The sequence below is a fragment of the Orcinus orca genome, chromosome 16 (assembly GCF_937001465.1).
Source record: "Orcinus orca chromosome 16, mOrcOrc1.1, whole genome shotgun sequence".
Lineage (NCBI taxonomy): Eukaryota > Metazoa > Chordata > Mammalia > Artiodactyla > Delphinidae > Orcinus > Orcinus orca.
The window spans coordinates 71842555-71852941 of record NC_064574.1 but is presented as its reverse complement, the minus strand read 5'-3'; the positions used below and the strand labels follow the sequence as shown (position 1 = coordinate 71852941).

General features: G+C 63.1%; 2 protein-coding genes across 9 annotated transcripts; both read left to right on the top strand.

Annotated features, from left to right (window-relative positions):
- Positions 1–374: 374 nt before the first annotated feature.
- Positions 375–5497, top strand: MAZ (MYC associated zinc finger protein). 5 transcript variants are annotated; one of them, XM_049698675.1, is made up of 7 exons: positions 375–471; positions 1102–1188; positions 1272–2128; positions 2538–2601; positions 2877–3048; positions 3864–4088; positions 4396–4589. In XM_049698675.1, exons 1-6 carry the CDS (start codon positions 436–438, stop codon positions 4064–4066), a joined length of 1419 nt encoding a protein of 472 aa, XP_049554632.1. In that variant the 5' UTR covers positions 375–435; the 3' UTR covers positions 4067–4088; positions 4396–4589. The 5 variants fall into 5 exon arrangements, with proteins under 5 accessions (XP_049554632.1, XP_049554633.1, XP_004268723.1 ...); XM_049698676.1 differs by lacking the exon at positions 3864–4088 and having other exon boundaries at positions 4396–5497; XM_004268675.3 differs by lacking the exon at positions 375–471 and having other exon boundaries at positions 713–1188.
- Positions 5498–6046: 549 nt separating this feature from the next.
- Positions 6047–10278, top strand: PRRT2 (proline rich transmembrane protein 2). Of its 4 annotated transcripts, XM_033426157.2 has the most exons (4): positions 6592–6750; positions 7436–8421; positions 8778–8910; positions 9080–10278. In XM_033426157.2, exons 2-4 carry the CDS (start codon positions 7501–7503, stop codon positions 9088–9090), a joined length of 1065 nt encoding a protein of 354 aa, XP_033282048.1. In that variant the 5' UTR covers positions 6592–6750; positions 7436–7500; the 3' UTR covers positions 9091–10278. The 4 variants fall into 4 exon arrangements, 2 of the variants coding, with proteins under 2 accessions (XP_033282048.1, XP_033282047.1); XR_007471947.1 differs by lacking the exon at positions 6592–6750 and adding an exon at positions 6047–6482 and having other exon boundaries at positions 7436–8910; XR_004482714.2 differs by having other exon boundaries at positions 7436–8910.
- The last annotated feature ends 109 nt before the right edge of the window (positions 10279–10387 follow it).

Below are 10387 nucleotides of genomic sequence, written 5' to 3'. Positions count from 1 at the left end.
GAGGGAGGCGGGGGGTGGAATCTTTGAGGGGGGAAAGAGAAGCCGCCCCGTCTCCCGCGCGCCCACCACCTGCGCCATCGTCAGCCAATCAGCGGCCGTCTCAGGGGTCTCGCGCTTAGGGCGACTCCAGCTGCTGGGTGGCTCCCCCGTCCCTCCTCCCGCCAGAGTCCCTCTCGTACCTCCCCCCTCCCGCTGGCCTCGCGCGCGCTCGCGCTCGCGCCCGCTCCAGCCTCTTGTGTGTCCTCGCGCCCCCCGCCCTCCCTCCCTCCCCGCGCGCAGTGTGCTCCGCTCCCCCCCACCCTCCTCCTCCTCCTCCTCCCCCCCTCCCGCCCGCCCCGCGCGCCTCCTCCCCGGGTTCCCCCTCCCCCACTGCCGCCTCCTCCTCCTCCTCCCGCCCCAGGGTGAGCGCGAGCCACCTCCCTCCCTCCCTCCGCCATGGATCCAGGCAACTGGAGCAGCTTCATCTTCCAGGTAACAACCCCCTCCCCCGCCCCACCCCCCCTTCCCACACCCCCTCCCGCCCGCCCTCCCTCCCGTCCCACCCCCCCCTCCGCGCGCCCGGTGCGCGCGCAGCTGTCCCCCTCCCTCCCTCGCGCCCTCCCCCGCCCTCCCCGAGGCGCCGGCTGGGCGCGCGCGCGGCGGGGGCCGAGGCTGCTCCCTCGCTCCCCCCACCCCGCCCCGCCAGGCTCCAACCGCCGCCGCCGCCGCCGCCGCCGCCGCCCGGGCCCCCGCCCCCGGCCCCCGGCCCCGCGGGGCCTCCCGCCCCCACCCAGGGGGCGTCGCCGCCGCCGTCTCCGCCGCGCTCCGCGGCCCGCCAGGCGCCCTCCTTCCCTCCCTCCCGCCGGCCGGGGTGCGCGGGCGGCGGGGCGGCCCGCGGGCCATGCGTTCGGCGCGGCCCAGCCCGGCCGGCCGGGGGCGGTGCCCCGAGCCCGGGCCCCGCGCGGCCCGCGCCCCCGGCCCCCGCTGAGCCCCGGGGGCCCCGCCGTGGCCGAGGCCATGTTCCCCGTGTTCCCTTGCACGCTGCTGGCCCCCCCCTTCCCCGTGCTGGGCCTGGACTCCCGGGGGGTGGGCGGCCTCATGAACTCCTTCCCGCCACCTCAGGGTCACGCCCAGAACCCCCTGCAGGTCGGGGCTGAGCTCCAGTCCCGCTTCTTTGCCTCCCAGGGCTGCGCCCAGAGTCCATTCCAGGTGAGTAGGGGCCGGCCGTGGCGGGCCGGGCTGGGAGGGCGCCGACCCGCGGCCGCGGCCCACACGGCGCCTTGTTTTCGCAGGCCGCGCCGGCGCCCCCACCCACGCCCCAGGCCCCGGCGGCCGAGCCCCTCCAGGTGGACTTGCTCCCGGTTCTTGCCGCCGCCCAGGAGTCCGCCGCCGCCGCAGCCGCGGCCGCCGCCGCTGCTGCCGCCGCCGCCGTTGCTGCTGCGCCCCCGGCCCCGGCCACCGCCTCCACTGTGGACACAGCGGCTCTGAAGCAGCCCCCGGCGCCCCCTCCGCCGCCCCCTCCGGTGTCGGCGCCCGCCGCTGAGGCCGCGCCCCCTGTCTCTGCCGCCACCATCGCCGCAGCCGCGGCCACCGCCGTCGTTGCCCCAACCTCGACGGTCGCCGTGGCCCCGGTCGCATCTGCCTTGGAGAAGAAGACAAAGAGCAAGGGGCCCTACATCTGTGCCCTGTGCGCCAAGGAGTTCAAGAACGGCTACAACCTCCGAAGGCACGAGGCCATCCACACGGGAGCCAAAGCCGGCCGGGTCCCTTCGGGTGCTATGAAGATGCCCACCATGGTGCCCCTGAGCCTCCTGAGCGTGCCCCAGCTGAGCGGAGCCGGCGGGGGAGGGGGAGAAGCGGGTGCCGGCGGCGGAGCGGCCGCAGTGGCCGCCGGTGGCGTGGTGACCACGACCGCCTCGGGAAAGCGCATCCGGAAGAACCACGCCTGCGAGATGTGCGGCAAGGCTTTCCGCGACGTCTACCACCTGAACCGACACAAGCTGTCGCACTCGGACGAGAAGCCCTACCAGTGCCCGGTGTGCCAGCAGCGCTTCAAGCGCAAGGACCGCATGAGCTACCACGTGCGCTCACATGACGGCGCTGTGCACAAGCCCTACAACTGCTCCCACTGTGGCAAGAGCTTCTCCCGGTGTGCACGGGGCTTCGGCCGCCCACTAGGCGGGTGGGGAGGGAGGGACGGTCGGCGATGGAGGTGGCCTGGCCTTGGCTGGTGGGGAGGGAGGGAGGGAGGTTTCTGAGAATGGGGACAGGGAGCCACTCCCAGGGAGGAGGGCGGACAGCCTCTCCTGGTTACCAGGGAGCAGGGGGTGGTGCTTAGCAAAGGAGGTGGGTTCTTGGGTTGTAGGACAGCCTCAAGTGGGAGGAGGCCGAGGCAGCCCTGCACCAGAAGAGGGATTTCCTGCCTTACCAGGATTCTGAAACCCCGGGCTTGGGAGAAAATGTAGGGACCCAGGGAAAGGCCTGCTGTACAGTGTTAGGCAGACTCGGGGACACCTCCACACTCCAGGGCCCTAACCCCAACCCCAACGTATCCCCAGGCCGGATCACCTCAACAGTCACGTCAGACAAGTGCACTCAACAGAACGGCCCTTCAAATGTGAGGTAGGAAGCCCGCCTCCTCCTGTCCTGGTTTTCATGATTTTGATCCTCATTGTAGTTGTCTGAGTTCAGCCTCTCAGACCCCCTTTTTCTCTCTCTTCTTTTTGCTTTTTCACTCCATTTTTTCATCCCTTCTTCAAGGCCTTATCATCTCACTCCCATTTCCTACAGATCAAAGATCCCCAAGGCTCTGATTCCTTTAACCTCTTGCCCCCCTCTTCCTACTCCCCGAAGCTTTAACTCTCCTGACACCCCCCACGCCCCTCCCCCCTCCCCAGAAATGTGAGGCAGCTTTTGCTACGAAGGATCGGCTGCGGGCCCACACAGTACGACACGAGGAGAAGGTGCCATGTCATGTGTGTGGCAAGATGTTGAGCTCGGCTTATATTTCGGACCACATGAAGGTGCACAGCCAGGGCCCTCACCATGTCTGTGAGCTCTGCAACAAAGGTACACGCTGAGAGGTGCCGGGGGTGGGGTGGGGGACAAAGGGTGGGGACAAAACCAGAGGCCCTTCCACAGATGTGGGTTAAAGGTGCTGTAGCCAAGAGCTCGTGGCATCTAGAGCCCTTTAGAAAGCAAATGAAGCAATATTGGGATGACTAAACATCATCACTAAGTTCGAAGAGGTCATGGCTTGAGGAGATGATCTACCAGAAAGAGTCCACCTCTGGGTGTGTGTGGGGAGATGGGAGGGGGACACAACTGCTTTGGGGAAGGAGTGGTCAAGAGAGCCAGTTCCCAAGGGTCAGAAGACAAGGTTTCAGCTGTGCAGCCACAAGTTCTTGTCTTCAGCTCCTGGGGCAGGTGGAGTACAATGGCAGGGATTTAACAAGTACTCGCCCTGCCTCAGTAGTAGAGAAAGCTGCTTTTAAACAAATTCACTTCTTCACTGAGTAACCGGTCTGAGACTACATGGGGCACTGGAGGGAGGGGACACAGCCGTCTCTGCTGAGGGTCAACTCTTCAAGTGGCTAGGAATCAGTGTCCGGTCACCCCAGGAGAGATCCCCCAGCCACAGAGGATGGGTTCTGTGGATACCAAGGCCCAAAAGCCAACACCACTCAACCAGTTCTCAAGCTCAGGGAGGAGCTATGCCCCACCAGCCCCAGCAGAGTAGTTGGCCCCAGGCTACCAAGGATATGGTGGGAGGAGGACAGGGCCATCTGAGGAGGGTGTCCCCAGCCTAGGAGAACAACCCCGTCTCTGGGGTCTCCGCCTGGCTGACCCCCACCCCCCCATCCCAATCCACCCCCCCCCCATAGGCTTCACCACGGCAGCATACCTGCGCATCCACGCGGTGAAGGACCATGGGCTCCAGGCCCCGCGGGCTGACCGCATCCTGTGCAAGCTGTGCAGCGTGCACTGCAAGACCCCTGCCCAGCTGGCCGGCCACATGCAGACCCATCTGGGGGGGGCCGCCCCCCCTGTCCCGGGAGACGCCCCCCAGCCACAGCCCACCTGCTGAGGGGGACCCCCGCACCCACCAGGCAAGGCGTGGGGCATGGCTGGGGGGGGTGGGATGGGGCGTGTGGGACGAGGGGGCTCAAAGGGCCCAATAGGGGATCTTAGGAAGGCCAGGGATGCCCACCTATCACCCAAGTTAGGGAGACTTCTGGGGACAGGGAGGGCCTTTCAGGAGAACTGGGTAAGGATACGGGCCAAAATCTCTGGGGACCAAACAGGAAGTGAGCAACGGCTGTGTCCCACGGGAGGCTGTCTGGAAAGAGTCTGGGGCAAGGGGCAAGGTTCTTGCCATTCAGATTGCACTGTGATTTGGTGTTTCTCACCTTACAGGTACAGGTGAGGTCTGTCCAATGGCGGCGGCGGCGGCGGCGGCGGCAGCGGCGGCAGCAGCGGCAGTGGCAGCCCCTCCCACAGCTGTGGGCTCCCTCTCGGGGGCCGAGGGGGTGCCTGTGAGCTCTCAGCCACTTCCCTCCCAGCCCTGGTGAGCTCCAAGTTGGTGGGGGGGAGAGGGGAGAATGGAGGAAAGTCCCTTGGTACCATCTCCTCTTCCCCTCTCTCTTCCCACCAATTCCTCACTATTTCCCCCATCAACCAAGGAGCCTCCAGAAAGAAAGGAGGAAGAAGTGTTTTTCTTAGGGGAATTCGCTAGGTTTTAATGATTTGTTTCTCCTGCTCCTCTCTTTTCCTTATCAGCCCTGACCCCACACACACCTGTCCCCTCGGTTGTGTTGAGGCCCCCTGGACAGTGGGCAGGGGTGGCAGAGGACAGGAGTGGCCACTGCCCTCACCCCCTCTCCTCTCTGTAACCCCCTGCCCTGCCCTTCCAGGGATTTGTGAGCCTTTCCCTCGATGGTCCTTCTTGCTCTCCTCCTTCCAGTGTCCCCCTACTGTTTGCTGCCCCTCCCTGGGGAGTTGGTGCTTCTTTTTTTTTTTTTTTTCCAGGGGGAGGGAGGAGAGGAAGGAGGGAAATCAAAGATTCTGTCCCAGAGAGGGGGAAAGGTGAGATTTGAGGAGGGGCAGAAACAGGGAAGGCAGAGGTTATACTTTCATAAGGTGGGGTGGTTTGGGGTCAGGCCCTAAACATCATCCTGCTTGAGAATCTGTCAGGGGAAAACAAGTCAAGGGGAGCAAAAGAAGGAGCCACTAGGGCCAGAGGCAGGACAAGAGATGGAATCTTAGGGGGCCAGGGTCAATGGGGGGATCCAGGGACTAGAGGTGCTTCCTGGGGGTGGGGGGAATGCAGCCACAGTGTCTCCCCCTTCCCTCTTCCACCCCAGCTCCATCCCTGGCCTTTTCTTTTCATCCCTCCCCCCGCGACAGAAGCTGTGGCCCTGGCCATGTCATCGTGTTCCTGTGTCCCCTGCATGTTCCCCACCCTTCACCCCCTCCTTTTGCGCGGACCCCATTACAATAAATTTTAAATAAAAACCTGTCTCTGACTCAGTGAATGAATTGCTCTCACCAAGCCCCCTGTCCCCACCCCTAAGGGGATTCTTAGGCCTGTTGTCTGTCCCAGTCTTGCTCTGCCCTGTGCAGCTCTGGGGCTCTGGCTCCTTCCTCCCCAGAGGCAGTATCAGTGGCTGCAGTCCAGATTCAGGGTGGGGCTGAGGCTCCGGTGACTGTGGAGAGCACGTTCCAGGACTCCGGAGTCTCTGGGGGAATACCCAGTCAGCACAGGCCCAGAATAGCCCCTGGAGATTTGAAGAGGCCTGGGTCAGAAACCCAAACAGTTGTGGGCCATAAATGCTGCTTTCCCCCAGCCAGGCCGATTGCCTGCTGCTCAGCCCAATACCTGCACACCCTTCAGGCCCTGGGAGTTGATGGATGATGTAGCTGCGAAAAGACTGGGCAACTCTGAGCCCTAAGACGGGGAACAATGAGGTTGAGAATAAAAACTGCACTTTTCCCCACTTGTTCTCTTCATTCTTGGTGTGGTCCAACCTGCTCTTACTCGGGCTCCTCTGCCGCAGCCCCCTCCTGCTGTTCCAGACTGCCCTTGCAGCCTCTACCCTGCCCCCTGCAATTCCCTTCCCAGTCCTTGCTCTGACCCTTACAAGGACCTTTTCTTGAGCCTTCCAGTACCCATTTCTGCTGCTGCTTCCTTGGGGGTAGAGGGACTTCCTGTTCGGCAGGCTCCCTTTTCTTGAAACCCCACCCCGGTCATTCTCTGCAGCCTCCCCAAGTCTTGCCTCATCTCCTCTTTCTGCTTGTAGGGGTGCCTCCACCTGGTCCTGCCTGTCCCACTGGTCCTGTCTCCTCGCAGACCCCTCTCCGTTTCCCCCAACCCCCTGCCTCTGCCAGGACCCCCGGTGACCGTTGGCGGGAGGGGGCTGGGGCATGGGAAGGAGGCACCCCCAGGTGGCGCGCGGGGGAAGGGCCAGGGAGCGGCGCGAGTGGTCCCCCGGCCGGTTGCCCAGGTAACGCGGGGCCTGGCACGCGTGGCTCCCTCCGGGTGGCCGAGAGGGGCGGGAGGCGTGCAAGGGGCGGGGGCGGTGCGCGGCAGCGGAGCGTAGGGGAGGGGACCTGAGAGGAGGGGAGGAGGGGATGAGCAGAGGGGAGGGGAGACCCGCCGCCTCCCTCCCTCGCTCACTGACTTGCTCCCTCCCGGGCTGCGGCTGCTGCAACCGCGGCGGTGGCGGTGGCGGCGGCGGCAGCAGCGGGAGCAGTTTGGAGGCCGGCGTCGAGGTGAGACGGGAATGGACTGAGGCTGCGGGTAGGAGTGGACGGACAGACAGCGGACGCCGGGAGGGCTGTACGGGAATTCGGGCGCCTGGCGGACTGGCTGGTGGTGCTGGGCGCACCACGCCAATGGGAGGAAGCGGCGCCGGTCCCCCGGGGGCGAGGAAGTCCCTGGGAGAGGGGCTGGGAAGGGGCTCAGAGGAGATGCCCAGGTCCCCCAGGGAGGGGCGCGGGCGTCTACGCCCCAAAGGCGCATCAAGCAAACCGCGCTGGGCGCCCAGGGAGGAAGGGAGGATGGATGCAGAGGGAGTGGAATGCGAGTTTCGGGGTTCTCTGCCCAGTCTGCCTATCGGAGTGCATGCGTCTCTGAACAGCTTGTTGATTTTGGGGCGCTGTGGTATCTACTAGGATCTGAGAGTCTGGATCTTGTTGGGTGGACCCAGGAAGAGACCATGGGGAGGATCCTGTTTACAAAAGGGTTCATCTTCCCAGGGCTCGCTAACCAGAAGACTGAGCAGAGCACTCCTCCCCAGAGATGTCCCACCCCAAAGCAAAGGAAACCCCAACTTTTCTTCCTTTCCCCAGAGGCAGCCCAAGGCTGGCCCTGAGATAGGAGCATTGCCCTCTTGGGCTGCAGTGCTGAGAGCTACCTCTTCCCTCCTCACACTAAGCCTGTCTCCTCCTCTTCCAGGATTTGCTGCTGTCTCTGCTGCTCTATCCTTCCCACAGAGGCCCTCTCCCCTCTCCTATCTCAAGATGGCAGCCAGCAGCTCTGAGGTCTCTGAGATGAAGGGGGTAGAGGAGGGTCCCCAGACCCAGGGAGAAGGGCCTGGCCATTCTGAAGCCGGAACTGGTCCTCCCCAGATCCCAGCTGGGGTCCCAGATGAGCCAGAGACCCTGCAGCCAGGCCTAGACATCACTGGGGCCCCTGTGGACCCAGAGCCCAAGGCTGGGCTGGCTCCAGAAACCACAGAGATCCCAACCGTGGCCCCAGAAACAGCTCAGGCCAGAGACCTCAGCTCAAACCCAGGAGGGGAATCAAAGGCCAACTCCAGCACCGAAGAAACATGCCAAGAGCTAGCATCCAAACCAGAAGTGAGCAAAGAGGCCACTGCAAACCAGGGGTCCAACCTGGAATCCGCAGCCCCACTTGAGCCAGCATCAGAGCCTGCTCCCCAGCTGGACCCCCAGCCGGACCCCCAGCCAGACCCTCAGCCAGACCCCCAGCCAGCTTCCCAGCCCACCTCCAAGCCAGTCCTTCAGCTGGAGCCCCCTACCCAGGAGGACCCCACCTCTGAGGTCCTGACTGAGAACGTGGGAGAAAAGCAGGAGAATGGGGCAGTGGTTCCCCTGCAGGCTGGTGATGGTGATGGGGAAGAGGGTCCAGTCCTCCAGCCTCACTCACCACCCTCAACAAAAACCCCCCCAGCCAATGGGGCTCCACCCCGTGTGCTGCAGCAGCTGGTTGAGGAGGATAGACTAGGAAGGGCTCACAGTGGGCATTCAGGATCTCCCCGAGGTAGCCTGAGCCGCCACCCTAGTTCCCAGCTGGCAGGGTCTGGGGTGGAGGGGGGTGAAGGCACCCAGAAACCTCGGGACTACATCATCCTCGCCATCCTGTCCTGCTTCTGCCCCATGTGGCCTGTCAACATCGTGGCCTTCGCTTATGCCGTCATGGTGAGCCCCAAGGGACCCTGGCCCAGGCCTGCTGTGGCTCCCAGCTTCCTGCCAGTGCTGGGACAGAGCCCCAGGAGTAACCTTGCCTTCCCTCCCCTTTCTGCATGGACCTCACTTCCCAATTACAGGGCCTTTCCTTGCCTCTTCCTAGGATTTCACCTTCTGAGCCCTACCTCTTCAGGTGGGAGGGAAGTTGAGACATTTCACACAGCCTTACTGACCTGTGCCCTCCTCCTGCTGCCTCTCCAATCCCCTTCCTCCCTTAACCACTGCTACCAACTGGCCTGTCTCCTTTGGACGACTCTCACACCTGATCCCGGCTGGGCTGGTGCCCCCACCCCTCACCCTAACCCCAGTCCCGGAACAGCCTGCAGCAGGGGGACGTGGATGGGGCCCAGCGTCTGGGTCGCGTGGCCAAGCTCTTAAGCATCGTGGCGCTGGTAGGGGGGGTCCTCATCATCATCGCCTCCTGCGTCATCAACTTAGGCGGTGAGTGGGGGTCTGGGACAGGCCGGGAGGAATGGAAGGGTTGGCAAGGGCAGCTTTACTAACCCCTGCCCCTGATCTCTCCTGTCTGTCCTCCCTACTTCTTTGTCTCTCCTTGTCTCCCCTCCCCCCCCAACTGTCTCTGTCTGTCCCTCCCTCTCCTCTCCCACAGTGTATAAGTGAGGGGCTCTGCCCTGCATTCCGAGACTTTTTTTCCTGTTGGGAGCTGCCTTGGGCCCATCCTCCCCTGCGGGGAGCCCAATCCATGGCCCAGGCCCGCACCCATAGGGACCAAGGGAGCCTGAGCGGCCTTGTTTACAGCTTCTTTCCTGCTCCTGCATCCTGCCAGGCTCCTCTGCCAACCGTAGGCCTCCCTTCTCCCTGCACTGTTTCCAACTTCCCTGCACTCCTGCCTGCATCCCCTCCAGCCTCTTGGCTTCCCTATCCCTGCACTTCTGGAAACCTCCTTGCACTTCTGGAAACCTCCCTGAACATCTCCCAAACTCTCTTTGCTCTCAGCCTCCCAGCATCTCTCCCCACCTTCCTGCACCACAACCTCCCGAGAATTTCCTGCACCTCAACCCTGGTCTCCCTTTCCCAACTTTCATTGTCTCAGCATCCTCCCTCATTCCTTTCTTCCTTCTCTCCTTATTCATCTCCCTTTCCCTCTCCACATCCTCCACCCCCTTCCTCTTCCTGCCTCCTCATCGCCCCTCAGCATCCTCCCCTCCACCCTCCTCCACCGTTCATTCTGCAAAAACTCCAGCACTTAGATCAGGCTGGGGGAGGGGAGCAGTGTCAGGAGAGGGCTCCCTAGCCCGGGCTCCGACTGTTCTCAGCTGGGACCACCCAGGTCCGGACGCCCCCATGGTGCCTCGGGGTCGCAGCGCTGGCAAGACAGGCCTCGTTTGGAGACTTGTGCAGGGGTGGCCAGTACTGTTCCGAACACGCACCTGGGAGAAGGGAGGGGCGCTGCTGTTGACCCTCCCCGGTCAGCCTGAGTTGACGTTCCCCACCTGGGCTTTTTAACCCAGTCAGAGAACTCGTTGGGGCTGGGGTCATTCACGTGCTTTGTAACGAAAGAACCCAAAAAATAGGACCAAAGCTCCCAGCTGCAGGGAGCAAGGGAGGGGCGGAGAGGTCTATGATTATTTTTTAAGAGGACGAGAGAGGTTTGGGGGGCGGGGACAGAACCACAACGCGGTTCCGAGTTGGCGGGGTCTTTTTTCCCCCTAAAAAAAGAAAAGTGTAGGGAAAAAACCTAAAAGCCTAAAAGCAAAACAAAACAAAAGGATACGCCAAACAGATTCTCCCTTTTTGTATGCCGGATGCTGCATGAGTCTGAAACACCAATAAACGGAGACTGCATGAGACTCGCCTCCAGCCTCAGTTGGTCCGTACGTGCGTGCGCCGCTGGGGCCCGAGGTACTGCCTCCTTTAGGGCAGAACCTATTGGGTGGTTTGCGCATGCGCCGCCCAG

Excerpts from the sequence above, each read along its gene's own strand:
- MAZ (XM_004268675.3), top strand. The coding sequence starts at position 997 with ATGTTCCCCGTGTTCCCTTGCACGCTGCTGGCCCCCCCCTTCCCCGTG. Across the intron at positions 1,189-1,271 it reads GCGCCCAGAGTCCATTCCAG|GCCGCGCCGGCGCCCCCACC; the intron begins GTGAGTAGGGGC and ends TTGTTTTCGCAG. Across the intron at positions 2,129-2,537 it reads TGTGGCAAGAGCTTCTCCCG|GCCGGATCACCTCAACAGTC; the intron begins GTGTGCACGGGG and ends ACGTATCCCCAG.
- PRRT2 (XM_033426156.2), top strand. The coding sequence starts at position 7,501 with ATGGCAGCCAGCAGCTCTGAGGTCTCTGAGATGAAGGGGGTAGAGGAG. Across the intron at positions 8,422-8,777 it reads CCTTCGCTTATGCCGTCATG|TCCCGGAACAGCCTGCAGCA; the intron begins GTGAGCCCCAAG and ends CCCTAACCCCAG.